General features: G+C 38.2%; 1 protein-coding gene and 1 non-coding gene across 9 annotated transcripts in view; both read right to left on the bottom strand.

Moving 5' to 3' along the window:
* The window catches only part of LOC108037909 (cyclin-dependent kinase 14), a 107,253-nt gene that overhangs the window by 12,820 nt on the left and 78,803 nt on the right, over positions 1–15,630 (bottom strand). For 6 of the 8 annotated variants that reach the window (XM_044457528.1, XM_044457529.1, XM_044457530.1 and 3 more), the window contains 3 exons: positions 7,722–7,760; positions 1,668–1,885; positions 491–582 (listed from right to left, as the gene is read on the bottom strand). In XM_044457528.1, coding sequence (XP_044313463.1) covers positions 491–582; positions 1,668–1,885; positions 7,722–7,760 — 349 coding nt within the window. The remainder of the gene's footprint in view (positions 1–490; positions 583–1,667; positions 1,886–7,721; positions 7,761–15,630) is intronic. The other 2 variants (XM_044457531.1, XM_044457534.1) reach the window with 1 other exon arrangement.
* Positions 1,324–1,388, bottom strand: LOC123037461. Its single transcript, XR_006417506.1, has one exon. It is a non-coding gene; the product is annotated as a U7 small nuclear RNA (small nuclear RNA).

Raw genomic sequence — 15,630 nt, 5'->3', positions numbered from 1 at the left:
TGCGGAGTTAGGCCAAGCTAACAATTGGGAACAAAGGAATAAAAGGAGCCGGGAAAAAGGACATTCCCGCAGCTCCTGCTGCTGCCAGTGCAATCTTTGCTTTCCCGCCGGGTGACCCACATAGCCGCTGGGTGACCCCAACCAACCGACCGCCCTTTTGGCCGTGATTGATAGCCACATTTGCATGGCTCTGGCTGTAATGAGTCTGCCAACGGGGACAAAGGGATTCGGGTTTTGGGACGAAGATGCCAGAAAGGAGAGCTCCGAAAATAACTGGGAAAACTGATGCACGAGGGAAACTAGCGAATAAATCAAGGCAAAATGACGACACACATTTTTTGCCGGCTTAAAAAAGGGAAATCCATTTTGATCGGGGGGTCCATCACAAAATTCAAGCTGAGTGATGCCGGCAATAATTTTTTATTTAACCCACTGACACGGCAACCTATTTCGGGGACCCCTCGGTTTTTCTTCTGGGCGTGGTACTCACTTGCTAAATCCTTTGTATACCGTCGCATAGGACCCTTCGCCCAGCGGTTCCAGTTTCACATAGGCGTCCTGCTTTCCAAACGGGGAGTCGCCCTGTGGGAAAAAAATACAAAAATGGAGTTGAGTGAAAATTGTATCATGTTTGTTAATTAATTAAGCAAAGTTAGTTGGCTGTGCGGTTCATTTCGCATTACATTGGCTGATGATGTAATACCCACTTCGGAAACCCACATGTTTGTTTCCAGTTTGTTTTTCAATTAGGCTAAAGCATACGATGTTTTTCGGTAGGCATACAGGGAAATATATGTTTGTTTTAATTAATTACTTAATGCGAGTTCAACCCACAAAGTAAACATATTACATTTTCTATTGTTTTAATTCATTAAAATTGAAATTGACATATTTTGGTTGGTATATGGCTTAATAAAAAGAAGTCTTTTATTAATTAATTGAAGTTTCATTATTTATAATATTTTTCAGTGCCTACAAGTAGGCTTTAAAATATTTTAAAAACCTGAGTAGTTCATTCGATTGCCAAAGATTTTGCTGGTGGCGACACATAAAAATGTGTGGAATAAAAAATGTGAAATTGTACATTTAAAGTAACTTTAATTTACATTTTTTGTATTTAAACGCGTTTAAAAAATCCTGAAAATAAATCAATCTTTTCAAGTGCAATGGTTGCTGATTTACTTAAAAGAATGAATCCTCGTTTTGTTTATAGTAAAAGTAACTTTAAGTTTTGTATCAAAATACAAAATTAATATTTCATTCTTTATAATTTTGATTTTCCTATAATCTACATACTTTAACTGAAGTTCAATTTATTTATAATCGGGAACTCTCAATGCCTAGACAAAGGGTCCCACCAAGACAAATTTCAAAGAGAATAAAAATTTTCAATACCAAAACAGATTCCGCCTGAGCTACTCCATGCAAGCGCAGCCAGAACCAGTTGCGAATTATATGGACAGCCAAGGCGAAAACTCAATGCCCACATACGTATGCTATATAAAAATGATAATCATTAAAATTGGGGTAGTTTACACACTAAAGTCCTTACATCCTTGCTTGTTAAGTACAATTGACTGGTTGGACGTATAAAAACTAGTAGATTCATGAGGATTTCATTAAAACTAGAGGTAAACATTCAGAAATAAAGTTTCTTTAATACTCACACCAAATGCACTGAACCGTTTGCGTCGCGGATGCGTTTCCTGCTTGTTCAGAAAGACCTCGGATTTTGGTCTGGGCGGCTTCTTGGGACGCATGACCACGTGCGAGTGGTACTTCATCTCCTCGCGGATGTCCTCGTCCAACAATTTGCTGTCGGAGGACACGGAAAGCTGTCTCTGGACGCGATCATGATGGTCGGTGCTGTCCGTGCTGCGCCAGTCTGTAAATAGTGGGAATAAAAACAAGACGGAAACGGAATGCTTGAGTAACAGGCCAAAACAAAGTGAAGCAGGTAAAGACCGAAGTAAAGGCCAGAATGCAAAGGAAGAGCCGCTTAATGAGCAGTCGCCGTAGCAGCAGCAGACCCACTTAAAAACCAAATTAGTGGCCCCGACAAGGACCTACAAGTGAGTCGGAAGTGGATGGCAGAGCGGCCAGCTCAAAGGACTATTAATGTACACTCGGTGAAAAAGACTGTCTAAAATCACCTTTACAAAACTTTACCTAAGAAGCTGGCCATCTTGAAGTGCAGCATTAAGGCTCATTATATTTTTAACCTTTCTTTTTGGCGATGGCAAGAACCAAATCTGTTATAAAGATTTATTTCTGAAATTTTGTATTCCCTTTCAAAGAATTTTTGTCAGCGTAAGAAAATAATTGCTGGATGGACTCCGCATTTCTCATTTCCGTAATGAGCACAAAAGGTGCAGCAACGAAAAAGGAACGAATTCCGGCAGCCAACTCATTATGCACGTCATCAATATTAAATATAACGAAGGATGAGAGATCGCGGGATCTTTGGTCGAAATAAATCGAGTTTGGCCAACCTTGAAATGCGAAAATCGGGCAGTAAAAAATGTGCCATGTTTACCCCACAGTTCGCTATAATGAAATGTTTCAAAAGCAACCGCAGGAGCTGGCGAAAGTTGGTCTAGGACAAAGTTTTGCGTGGCACAGGTGTGCTGCCTGTCCAGGTGCGAATTCTGGGACTGGGTCACCTAGTAACCCGCTGATGATATTTCTTCATTCATTGACTTTGCGGGAGCTCCGGGGTTTCGGGTTCACCCCTGAGTTCACGCCCGCCCATCTGCGCTCACTGTTTGTTTGGTTTTCTATTTGAGCACTAATTACATTTTAAATTATGTTTGCTTTTCCCCAGTTGCAGTTCGCAGCGTAACCGTGACTGACTTTTCTGGGGGTGGGGCGTTGGAAAAGTGCGGAAAAAGGGAGATTTTCCAACCCAGGTGCAGCAGCATCTGCTTTCGCTTGAAATATTTATATAACAAAGTTGCAGCGGCGCTGTAAATTGCTTTGCTTAAAGAGATTGCTCTTAAAGATTTAAACTTGCTCGAAACTCAGACCCAGAGACACACATAACACTAACAATAACACTAAAATAAAATAATGCCGAATATCTTAAGATATTTTCCACTTGTGAATTCGCAACATGTTTCCCATTCGGCTTTACTTTTTCACTTATTTCTTTTGCCGCCTTTACCGCGCCTCCCGCCGAACCATAAAAAATTTAATATTTGCTCGCAAGATGTTCTCTTCCGGCAAGAGTTTCCTTATTCCTGCAGAATGTTTGAAAAATTACTAACATAAAAATTAAAAATTCAACAGCAGCTGATTGTAGAAAAGAAAACTTTGAGCGGCCCACAGAGAGCAATGGAGTGGGGTGGGATGGATTTTCCAGGCGGAGGAAAAACTGAAAAGAAAAATGATTTTCTAAAACACAGCTAAGACAAATTTCTTTTTGATAGAAATTATATATTAGAAATTATTATATTAATAAGTACTGTTGAAGTTTTGGGGTTTTTCACAATATTTTTATAATTTATTTCACTAATATTATTTATTTAATATTTTGGGGAGCACTATTAAGAGTTCCTCAAAAAACTTGTTATAAGCCACTATGATTCAAATGCCTAAAATTCTAGCTTATTTATGAACGACTACATTTTGTTTTCAGTGCCTCATAGAAGGATACACATCCTTAGCTCCGTATCCTCTGTATGCTGACAGCGATTAAATTCGCAATATGCGCCATAAATGAGCCAAATAAAAGAAAAACTTCAATAAAACGGAATATATATTTCAAAATGTTCTCCTTTTTAGTCCGCCTTATTTTCATCCTAGCAAGTCTAGTCGCTCGACTGGAATGGTATTTGGCGTCGTCTCCTTTTTTGTCCTGGCAAATCAGCGAAGGAAGAACAACAAACGATGGCAAGCATTTGATTTGCAAAATTGACTGAGCATTGGAAAAGTGCCTGTTAAATTGGAAAATGAGAGCGAACTCAAAGGGGAAAGGGCAGGATATCCGTTCCCTTTCTCAGCAAGTCCTTAAATTGAATTGCCGATGTGTGCGAGTGCCAAGAGCAGCCAGCAAATGTCAGCCAGCAAATATAGCTTTTTGGCAACGATAATTGGATACGAGAGTGGCAATGCGAAAGTTGCCATTTTTGGCATGGATATTTTCGGGTCATCAAAACGATTATTATTATTTCCATTATGGATATCGATTGGGATGTAAAAGCGAATTAGGGCAGAAAACGAGCTTAAGTGTTTTAAAGGTTTTATTATGGTGTGCGACATTTTTTGGCATCGCTTTTGGGTTATATGAACTATGAGTATTTTCTTCATTTTTCATAGAAACTTAAAGGACGTAAAAGAAATCTCTTTAGGGACCACAAATTAATATTTTAATTATAAAATGCTGAAGAATACATATAAGAATACTTTCTTTTCTTTCTCGTAACATCAAAATAAATGTAGCAAATTATGTTTTACATATTTCCCTACAAAGTTTTAAGGTTTTTGTGAGAAACTCATTTGGTTTCCCTTATCGGTGGCTGACCCACTTTGGTTTTATCTACCTGCGGCTCCCTTAGTTACCTTTCGCCACACCCCATAAAGTTATTTAGTATTCCATTCTCCCCACTCAACTCTTTTTATCGCCCCAGCTGGCTGCCCTTCCCCTATATTATGCTTCCTCCTTCAACGCCTTCGTATAAAGTTTTATTGCATTTCCCTTACACACATCTCTCCGCCAAAAATAAAAAAGTATATAAATGTGAAAAATCTGTGACGCGAAATCTTGAAATGCAAACAGAAATCAGTACAGGAAGCTGTCGCCAAAAAAAAAAAACGGAGAACTAAAATGAAAGAAGATAAGTTGAGGGAAATTCGCTTGTAAAATGAAAACAATGAAAATTATGCAAGCGCATCAAGAGAAGCACTTGCAAAAAAAAGATAAAAATAGCACGGGGATTTTCCGGGGGTCGGGGGATTGGGGATGTCCACGGAGGCTGTCGCTGATGTCTGGTATTCCTGCCCCCGCCTCCCCCTCCCAACTCGTCCTTCGACCAGGGTCTCTTGTTGATATAGTTATGCAAATGCTATGCAAGGATGTCACGTCCTCCCGCTGACTTAAAGCCACGCACACATGGGACAAATACAAAGTGAGTGTGCCGGGGGATTGGAGTGCGTTCCCCATTCCCACTTTTCGGTACACTTAAACATAATCGGATTTATTTGAATTTAATAAAAATTTCTTTTTAAATCCCCACTAAATATTAACCTAAGCAACATCAGATTCACTTCTACGTTCTATATATTATTGTTGTCAGCATTCATATGTAATCTTATTATTCTGGTAGAATTAAAGGGATGTCATACAATTTTGTAATTTACAAGATTAACAATTATTAACTTTTCACCTCTCTATGCTTTTTAAATCCTTTTTTGTATGTAATAAATCTAACTATTTTATTTAACTCTGTACATCTCTATGTTTTTAAATCCCTTTTCTATATAGTTCCCTAATTTAAAAACTTCGTACCCTTTCTATGTTTTCCAAATGCCTTATCTAAATAATAAGACCAACTAATTTAGTTAATAAAATTCTAAATGCTAAACTCCCTAACTTCTGCCCAAAATGAAGTCATAAAAATGTTTCGAGTGTCCCTTATTTGTTCAGTGTGTGTGTGCTCTCAGTCTGCGGCCCCATGCGCTGTTGTCCTTTTGCATTATTGCATATTATTGTAATTTCTGTTTACTATTTGTTTTTGGCTTTGCAACAATATTTATGTCTCCCGGGAAATGTCTGGAGGCTGCATAAATGTCATAAAAAAGAGCGAAATCACAGCGGCGTGTTGCATAATGCTGAGTGGGTCAGCCAACAGCCACGCCCACATAAAGTTTTTACTTTTCATTTGCATAAGGAAGGGGGATGGGGGATGGGGAGGGTTTTCCCTGTCCCTTCAAGTATTATTCTTTTTTTTTTATGCATGTGTGACTGTACATATATATTGTTATTCATATGCGCGTGTCGAGCATTTGCGTAAAAATTTAATAAAGCGACACTCGAAACTCGACACTTCCGCTTCGCTTTTCGCCCACTTCCGTTCCCCATTTTCTTTTTTTTGTTTTAGCTTTCCCAAATTTACAGGGTTGCCTGGGCCAGGAAATGACATTTTGACATGAGCGATGGCAACTCTGGTTGGCCATCGACAACGAATTTCAAATTGCCCAAAAATAAAGGAGTCACAAATTGTTTCTCCGCATATTTTTCCCCCAAAAAGGGGATGTATCCATGGGGCTTTATCTGGCGACATCTTCAGCCTTCCTTTTTTGGCCCACCCACATTCGCTGTTTATGTTTGTGATTTATTATTCAAGCAAGAAATTAAATTTTCTCTTTTTACTGCAGTCCAGCACCGATCTCATCCCATTTAACCCCCTCCTGTCGACTGTCTGCCCGTTTTGGCATCGCTTTGGACCCCCTTTAACCCCCTGTTGCCGTTGCCTTTTCCGTTTAGTGCCTTAAATTTATTGTGTTGTTGTAGAATTCAATTACAATACAGACAACGAAGACCGAAAAGCGGCGTAGAGACAAAAATCGACTCGAATTGGGGGAGTTTTGTGGAGTTTTCTGGGGTGATGGGATATGCAATGTTGCATCCTCAAATGTTTGCTTTCCATTTCCGAAGCCCCAATCATAAACTCAGTTTGAAATGCCTGATTAAAGGCAAAGTGAAATTAAATTGTAGCTGAACTCGAAAGCTGAACTCTTTTAATATTTCTGAGAATTTTTTTTGGAAGCTATGCTTGGGGAAATAGGCGAAATTGTTTTTGCAATTTGTTTTAGAAAAGCCTGGTTAAAGTGAAATTGAATTGGTACTCAATTAAACTCTGCCAAGGTTTTAAATTAAATACCTTCAATGTTTAAAGCTCAACAATTTAATCCCAAATTGTTAAGACATATCTATTAACTTTGATTCTTTTAAAACCCAAATTATTCCTCATTATTTTGAACAATTTCAATGTCATACTGTAACCAATATATAATCTTTATCTTTTTGTTGCATTAATTAAGATTTTTAGGATTTAAAATATTGCCCTTATAAATCATTATTTTCCATTTTAAACTATTAAATTTGCAAATCCTAAATTGAGCTCAAGAGAAGCCTAATGAAATAATCCCCAATGTTGTCAATAAAATGCTTAACAGTTTTCCAAACGCTCCTGCTACCGAAATATCCTCTTAGTCCTTCGGAAATGTCATATTTTAATGGCCACCCCCTTGTTTAGTATGCAAGATTTATAGTCGGCCAGAATTCAATTACGGCGAGATGACATCCTTTTTTGGGACCCGGACTGCATCCTTGAATCCTCGGATCCCTGAATCCTTCGCTAAGCCAATGGGCTTGTGCAAATGTCTCAATATGACAATGGTGGCCCGCTGCGTTTTGTCATTACTTTTGGCTGTCGCCTGCATTCGTCCTTTCCCCAACCTTCCGTTTATTGACAAAAGGACACGGATCCTGCGAGCACAACAAGCCGACTGCTTGACATCTATTTTAATGACATTCTGAAAGCTTTGGCGCATAAAATATGGCAATTTAAATTGCTGTCCGAAGAAAACTATTAAAAGTCTGGGATATTTCCGGTGCGAAGAGTAAAACGGGTTTAAAATAGTCAAGACATGCTGTGCGCAAATAAGAGTATATTCAAAGTAACAGATTTAAGGGGGAATAATAATAAAAAGCGTTTTACCTTGTGGTTTGTTATTATCATTTTTCGCAGACTCTTGTGCTAAAAATAAACAAAATAGAAAGAAAGGGGGAAAATATTAAATTAAAATTTGGTTTCATTCAAGCAAGCAGCAAAAAGTGTTCGGAACTATGTAACTAAGTAAACAAGCGTTAAAGTACGAGGGCAAAAAGCGGTTAAAAGTGCATTTAAATAAATTTATGGCCTGGTCCAGTTAAGCTCTGCTTTACCCAAGAAATATCCACTTGGTCCCGGAGTTTATCAAAATATGGTTCAGATTTTATGATTTACAATCAATTAAGTGTGTGTTGGGTTACGATGTTTACGAGGGTTTTTCGCCCTCTGAACTTTGTTGACAAATAAAAGCATAAATCGCGCGTAATAATTGGCCAAAACAGGAAAAGCCAAGCCAGCGAAAGGAAAGCACATTTAATGGCTTATACACAAGCGCATTGGACATGGTCAGGAAAAGAGGACAATAAAAGCCAACAAAACAAGGAAAGTAAGCGAAGGAGCACATAAAAGTCGTTCAAAGATTAACTCTATTCCTGGTAAATGCAGTGGAAAAAATAGTAACAACTAACAAAGAAAATAAATTGTTTATTTAGGCAGCTTAAATAGCTTGAAATATATATTGTTGAATAATATAATTTATTTATATATATGAATTAAATGTATACTTTTTCAATTGTTTTTTATATTATGTATGTATTATTTATTTTTATATAATTATTTTTCTCTGTGTACAACACTCTTAATACGTATTTATTCCTCTTTTCGCACTCTTCGCTCTGTGGGAAACTTTGCTCGTGTGTTTTCGATTTTTATTGAATAAGGAATTGACATTTGATTAGAGATTTCGGTTTTTCTTCTGGGACTTGTTCTAGTTTTTTTGGGCGTGAGCGCGTGTCTGGGATTTAAGCTCCTGTCCCTGGCGTTCATCACTTCCAATTACACTCTTATTTATTGCTAAAGAAAAGTGCAGAAAAATGGTGAAGCATCAGCAAATTGATTTGTGCGTTTGGATTAGCAAAGGATATTTTATATCTGGTTGTTTAAGGCTTTCCAAACTCGGGTTGTCACCCGCTGGTGTGTTTAATTACTCAAACCCTATCGAAAAACAATCGATTTTGGGTGCAAAAGCGTTTTCCAATTAAGCTGAAGAAAGGAAAAACCAAGAATGGCCAACGAACACGTACAAACAATTTTCAAAACGTGGCAAATTATTAATTGCTGACACTGGAGTCCTTTATTTTTTGCGATGCTTGAATTAATTACTCACTCCCACATTTAGTAACTCTATTAGTGCGGGAGTGTTCATGTTCGGAAATGTGCCAGATTCAACACTTGAAACCAATGTTTGGGACAGAGAGATTGCCACATCAATGGGTAAATCCCTCAGAAAAGGCTCAAGACTTCAGCAGCAGACATCGACCACTTTGATGTTTTGTAATTAAGGCGAACAAATCCTTCCTCGTTCGAACTTTTCCTCTTCTCCGCACTTTTCCACATGCCACATCCTGGCGAGACAGCCAGGCAAACACACACAAAAGTGTGTGTATTACTTAACAAATTACATACAAATTACTTTACTCCGTTTTCCTTGCTGGGAATGAATGAGAATCATAAACAAAGAAAGTGGAAATCGCTAAGCGGTTATAGAGAATGTAAGATGGTGGCTGGTTGGACTTTTTATTTATTCCAAGAAATCAAAATATCTCTTTGATATATTCCTACTTTATTTTATTTTTGAAGACAGATGTGTTAAAACACAAGGTAACTAGAAATGTTCCATGTCAGACCTGAACTATTTTTTTAAATATGTATAAGATATTCTTCAAAATCAAATCACGCAACCATCCCTAATATCGCTTGATATTGCCGCCTGTCATGTCAAAATGTTTACTTTTGTTTCCCTGGGAGAAGGCTTCAACTTATTCTTCCTTCACTCTTAGACATTTGTTTGTAATTCGCAAACAAAAACAAAAAACAATTGGCGGCTCATCATTCATCATGTCATGAGTTCTTTGGGGGGAGTTGTAGATGGAAAACATATGACAGCATATTTGTCTGAGAAAAGGCAACCCTTTCTCCTACGCAGACATTTAAATTGGCTAGGGAAAGAAAAACGCTTGGAAAAATCTGAAGGCACCAAAAATGGCATGCAAAACTGACGTTGATGGTAATTAAAAGCGAGTGGTTTTCTTCTAAAAGGGTTGAGTGGCGTCGGCAGTGTTGGCATGAAATGAAATTACTAACGGAAAATTAGCGGCATGGCACACATGGCGTATGCTTAATTTCCTGCCTTTGCCTTTGTGCTTTTATGTCCTGGCAAAAAGCGTGCTGGAAATTATGCTCATCATTGTGACACAATTAGCGGGGCGGCAAAAGCGGTAAAAGCTGCACAAGCTGCACTTGCAACTTAACCCTAACGGATGTCGACGCGTCGTCCTGCGGTTTGGTGGCAACTCTGGACAGGGGCACTGAGAGAAAATCAGTATACGATTGGACTAAGAGTAGGCTAAGTGAAGAGCAGTAAAAAATGGTTAAGAATTTTGTGGATATATTTAATAGAAATGCTATGGCTATTTATTTGGAATTTTTTATAAAGTTTCTTATTTTGAGATAAGAAGGCTTAACAATAGAAATTCGATATAAAAATCAATAGATATATATTTTATATATTAAATTAACTAAATGATCAGTTATTTTTAAAAGATCACTTAGTTATTTTTCGCAGTGCATTAAGAGTAGACATGGCAGGCCAGGATATTCTGGGCTAGGCCACTGCGCACACACACTGCAATTTCGCCATTTTTCTATGAAAGTCATTTCATGCATGCGGAATTAGTTTATGTGCGCAATTTCAAAAGAAGTGCCACAACGAGGAAAATGGGAAGTGGCAGTGGGAGAATTTCACACTAAACGCTGGATATTATGCAACATTGTTGTGCGGGTGTGAGGTGGTGGCCCCAAAAGAAACGGGAACAGGAAGTGAAAATGCCTTAAAAATATTTTGAGGTTTTGCAGGCAGCTAATGGAGGAACCGAGAAAAATTACCAACCAGACATTTTTAAATTAAACCACCCAAGCCAATCTATATCTACCCGTAAACCAGATTAATTCCAGCCAACTTCGCCTTGACCAATCCTCTGCCAAATTGATTTGTCACAAATGCTCCATCAGAGGAGATTTACAACCTCAATTTGTCGTCTATTTACCGGCTATTTTTACCCAGACTCCTAAGACGTATCGGAAATTGCACAATAGAAGTGAAATGAATTGATTTCTAATGCGATTCTCTTGCCACACTCTTTTTTCCCACAGGTCAAAGGAAAAGGTGGAAAGTTTCGAGGTAGCAACTGGAATCCAATTTATTTGCAGTTGCAGCTTCTCTTCCTCCGCTTTGTTGGGGAAAATATTAATAAGCTATAAAATGAATTTCGCTTTTTACTCCGCCAGTGAGATAAAGATTTATCAATAATATTTTTACAACCGCTCGTAAAAAAGTTAAGGGCCACGAGGAGATGTTTGAGTAATTGAAACTGCTGGCTGGCTTTCGTTTTAATTAACTTCGAAAGGTTTGCTCGATAAACAAGGCCCGAGGCGATGTATTCGTATATAGCGGTATCCGTTACCATCCGATTTTCATCCCAGTTATTGGCCACTGATTTGCGGCAACTGCAAACAAAAGGCGGTGGGCGTGGCCGTGGCACTGCCACTGCAATATATCATCCGTTGTTTGTCATTCCGGGCAGACGAAAAAAAAAAAAAAGATATTTACGCAAGTGCACAATGCTCCCTTTGGAGTCTCGTCATATATGAAAACGCCGCATTGTTTGTCCGCTGCGAATCGCTCAGGAAAATGGCAAAAATAGAGGAGAATCGCCGGGCAATAACACACCGAGCTATTGAGAGGATTGGGATTGAGCTTTCCACAAAGGACACACGTAGACAATTTTAGTCCACAAAGCGGGGAAATTCAAAAGAGATGTTTGGTCAGTAAATAGGCCTCCACTTTGGTTGGGAGGTACTCTGGGGAATAAAGTAGTGCTGATTGATCTAGGAGAAGAGACTAGATGAAGAGTGATGAAATACCCTTTAATACCCTTTAAACAACCATTAAATATTCGCACAATTAAAAGGTAAATCAATTCCGATTGTCAAAAGATCCTCTAATTTACGTTATTAATATTTTTGTTTTTTTTTTGGTGTAACATATATTTTATATTTACGTGAATCACCCAATTAAATGGCTATATAAAGTAGGGACTAGAAAGAGTAACAATCATAACATGGAAAAAATAACAGCAGTGAGTATTAACAATGTAAATTCAGAAACATTTTTACAGCAAAACACTCTTTTCTTTAGATTATCATTTAATTATTCAAATGACTTACACCTCGATAATGCTTAAATTAGCCTTACAAAACTTAATAGATTTCATGAAATGATTACAAACCCTTTCCATAAAATATGCAAATGTAAGCACACATTTAATGGTGGAATAATCGACGAATGATGAATACATTATTGCAGAAATCACGAGGCTCAGTCTGATTGCTCCATTGCAAATTGTCCAACAGCTATTCCTATTGCGAAACTCAATCATCCGGTGGATGGCTCTACCCTCTGAAAACCTCGAATCCCCTTTCCTTTGGTCTTTGCTCTGCGAAATGTAAACGACAATCAACTTGAAATGCAGCCCTCCAAAAACGTAATGGGAATAATTTGCAGCAATTTCATTCAGAGCGCTCCTCGCATAGATACAAACGCACACATTCGCAGTCACGTAGCTGACAATCAAAATTTGAAGTGGTCTGTGTGGCAGGAAGGATACGGAAACGCCGACTGACCAAATGAAATGCGTAGGCCATAGGTAAACCAGTGGGGATAAGACCCCACAGTCCTGACTTTCGGGGAAGGAGTACGGCGATGCCCCAAGGCTGTCACAGTCAACACACACACATAACGGACGTTATCTGTTCCGAAGGCCAGGACAGGCATATGACTGGAGCCTGGAGGAAAAGGAGGGGAGTGGGTGGACTAAGGACTAGGGGGATATACTGAAAACATTACTTATTTAAAACACTTGTTAGAAATCAACAGTATAAAGTGATCGCCAACTATCTTTCAGGTCACAATAAACCCAGTCTTATGTTTTTATAGGAAGTTCTATTGTATTTGATCGAAAGAACATTAAATAATGTTTAAATATCTTTAAATTATGTCGAAATTTCATTTACAAATATTTAATATATTTATATATTATTTATATATTCTATTATATAGGGCTATTATCTGTTACAACCTGTAAGATATCTTCAATAAACGCAAAGAGAAGATAATGTCGGACAAAGGATATTATACATTTTCCTTCTTTTTTCGTAATTCTAATTTCCTCTTAACCTATTTTTCTCCCACTGCAAGGATATAGAGTGTCGGCCGGCTTTTCCCTGTGGACCAATACCCAAATGTATGGGAATGCCAGCCTACGAATGTGTTTGTAGGCGTATCCATGTGGACAACCACATTTGCAAGTTGCTTATAATTTACGCACACCTATGTGAGTGTGCCTTTGTGGCTGTGTGTGTGTCTCAATGATATCAGTTGGCTCACGCAGACGGGCAACCTTTAGTTACAATTGCCACCCCCGAAAAGCATACTTTCCCCGCCCATCCACTTTGTCATATTATGAATCCTAATTCCGTTTTTGGGGTTCGGGTTTTGGGGCTTATGACCCGAGGTCCTTCGATGACGTTATAGATACTTCAGCTGTCAGTCAAAATTCTCGCTGATTGCAACTGAAATGGCCCCAAGCTATCCTAATTCTCATCTATTTATTCAAAATATACTTAAAGAAAAAATGGAATTTATCATAATATTTAAAATTATGAATATATTCTTGTACTAACAGGGTACTTAAAAATAATATATTATTATTCTAGGACAGACATATATTATTAACCAAGAACCCCAAATAGATAACAAGGTTCACGAACATATTTTTTCCAGTGTACCTTCATCACATTAACAACTGAAAGAAGTAAAACCTTTTAAGGCACTGTTGTCCATTTTTTGTTGTTTGTTCGCCCCATTATTATTTTTATTATATCCTGCGATGTTGGCCAAGGAATTTATAATGACAAGCGAGAATTTTAATATTGTGCCACTTTCTTTGACCAGGGGGCGTGGCACTGCCCATGGGGCATTGTTAGCCACAGCAAGATGCAATAAAATAGAAAAGCTCATCAAAACCAACGGGGGTGATGGCTGGGCACTACTATTAAAAACTTTTCCAACACATTTTCAAGACCCGCCCTTCGGTTAAGGAATAATAAAGACGAGGAAAGAGGAGTAAAAAAGGATGTTCTCTGTGCTTCAAGTTGGCCATAATGAGCTTAGTATGCATAAAGCGGTGAATTGTCAAAAGATATTTTCTGGACAATTTTCTTTTTCGTCATACAAACGGGAAGCGGGTTCCTTTTTTTTTTTTGTAAGTAGTAGTAGGACAATGGCGAAAATTGCCAGTGGTACGCCAAAAGTTGGTGGGACGTGGCTTGACTTTGGATTATTATAAAGCTTTCACTTTGCTTAGTTGGGCAGACAAAGTTCTCAAAGAAAATTGATTGCATTAGTTAAGGGGGTGTGCGAAAAAATTGGGCAGCTTGGTTGGGTTAAAATTTGTAGACACGACATTTGACTTCAAAGTGGTGAAAGAACAGTGAATGATTTTTTAATTTTTGTTGCTTTATTTTTTTTTTAAAGAAAGTAAAATTGCCCGCACTACAAAAAATTAAGGTTATATTATTGAACTTAAGTGTTTTCCATTTTCACTTTATCATTTTAACATTTTAGATATGTATTATTCTGACTTTGTTTCACGGTTTAGACTAATCTGAACTCCATGTGCATTTCAAATTTAAACACAAAGTTGGCACCCCTATCTTCAGCTAATGAATTGAGTTTGCGGCTCAAAGAGTTGTTATACTTGTGCATTTGCCACAGTTATCCACTGTTTTCACTGTGGCAGCTCTTTTAAACAAGCCAATTAGCAAACTTTTCATTTATCAAAGCTTAAAAAAAGCCTTTGGCCCTTTGATAAGCTCACACTCCTTTCTTCCAACCCCATTTCCCCCACTTTTCCCTCCAGAAGTCATGCAAATGCTGTGTAGTGGCCGGAAAAACACTGGAAAAAGGGGAAGAGAAAAATCAAACGGAGAGAAAAATGCGGACCGCAAATTTTCCATGTCATTGCATAAGTCTCTTCATTAGCCCAACCAAAAAACGACCGAAAACCACCAAAAAAAATTGTCTCACGCAGAATGACATCAAACAAAAAGGAGAAACCGAAGGAAAAGCAAGAGAATTTACCGCCCAAAAAAAAAAAAGGAAAACTAAATCATTAAAACAGAGAATGGTTTTTGAAACGCGTCGGGAAAAACAAGTCAGCGAAGGCGACATGTTTTTGCTTCGTTAATAAACTGCAACGATTCTGACAGGGGGAGGTGGTGGTGACCTCAAAAGGGGGTGGGTAAATGGGTGGCGGGTAAGTGGGGTGGCTTTGTGGAAGCCACAAGAAAGACGCTGCCGAAACCGCAAGGCGTCGGGTAAATTCTTTGCAGGGATTCTGGTTGCGGCTGCCAGTTAGAATTTTAAAATGAACCGCAAGAGAGACCCTTAATAGACGTGGAAGGTATAAAAAACCAGACCGAAAATTGTCAAAGGGTTGTTAAAAAGAAAGCAACACCAAAAACCCCCAAGACACGTACACAAAACAAAGTGAAACAAAAAGATTTACTTTAAGTATTTTGCCAATAAATTTAAATCACAGACAGTCTAAGGAGCGAAAAAGGGTGGCTAAAAAAGAAAGAGGGCGAAATTGGGGCCCAAGGAAGCGGCATTAAAAAC

Source organism: Drosophila rhopaloa, unplaced genomic scaffold (assembly GCF_018152115.1).
Source record: "Drosophila rhopaloa isolate 14029-0021.01 unplaced genomic scaffold, ASM1815211v1 contig_163, whole genome shotgun sequence".
NCBI classification, from domain to species: Eukaryota; Metazoa; Arthropoda; class Insecta; order Diptera; family Drosophilidae; genus Drosophila; species Drosophila rhopaloa.
The sequence above is the reverse complement of the archived record's forward strand: the minus strand, read 5'-3'. Positions and strand labels throughout refer to the sequence as shown.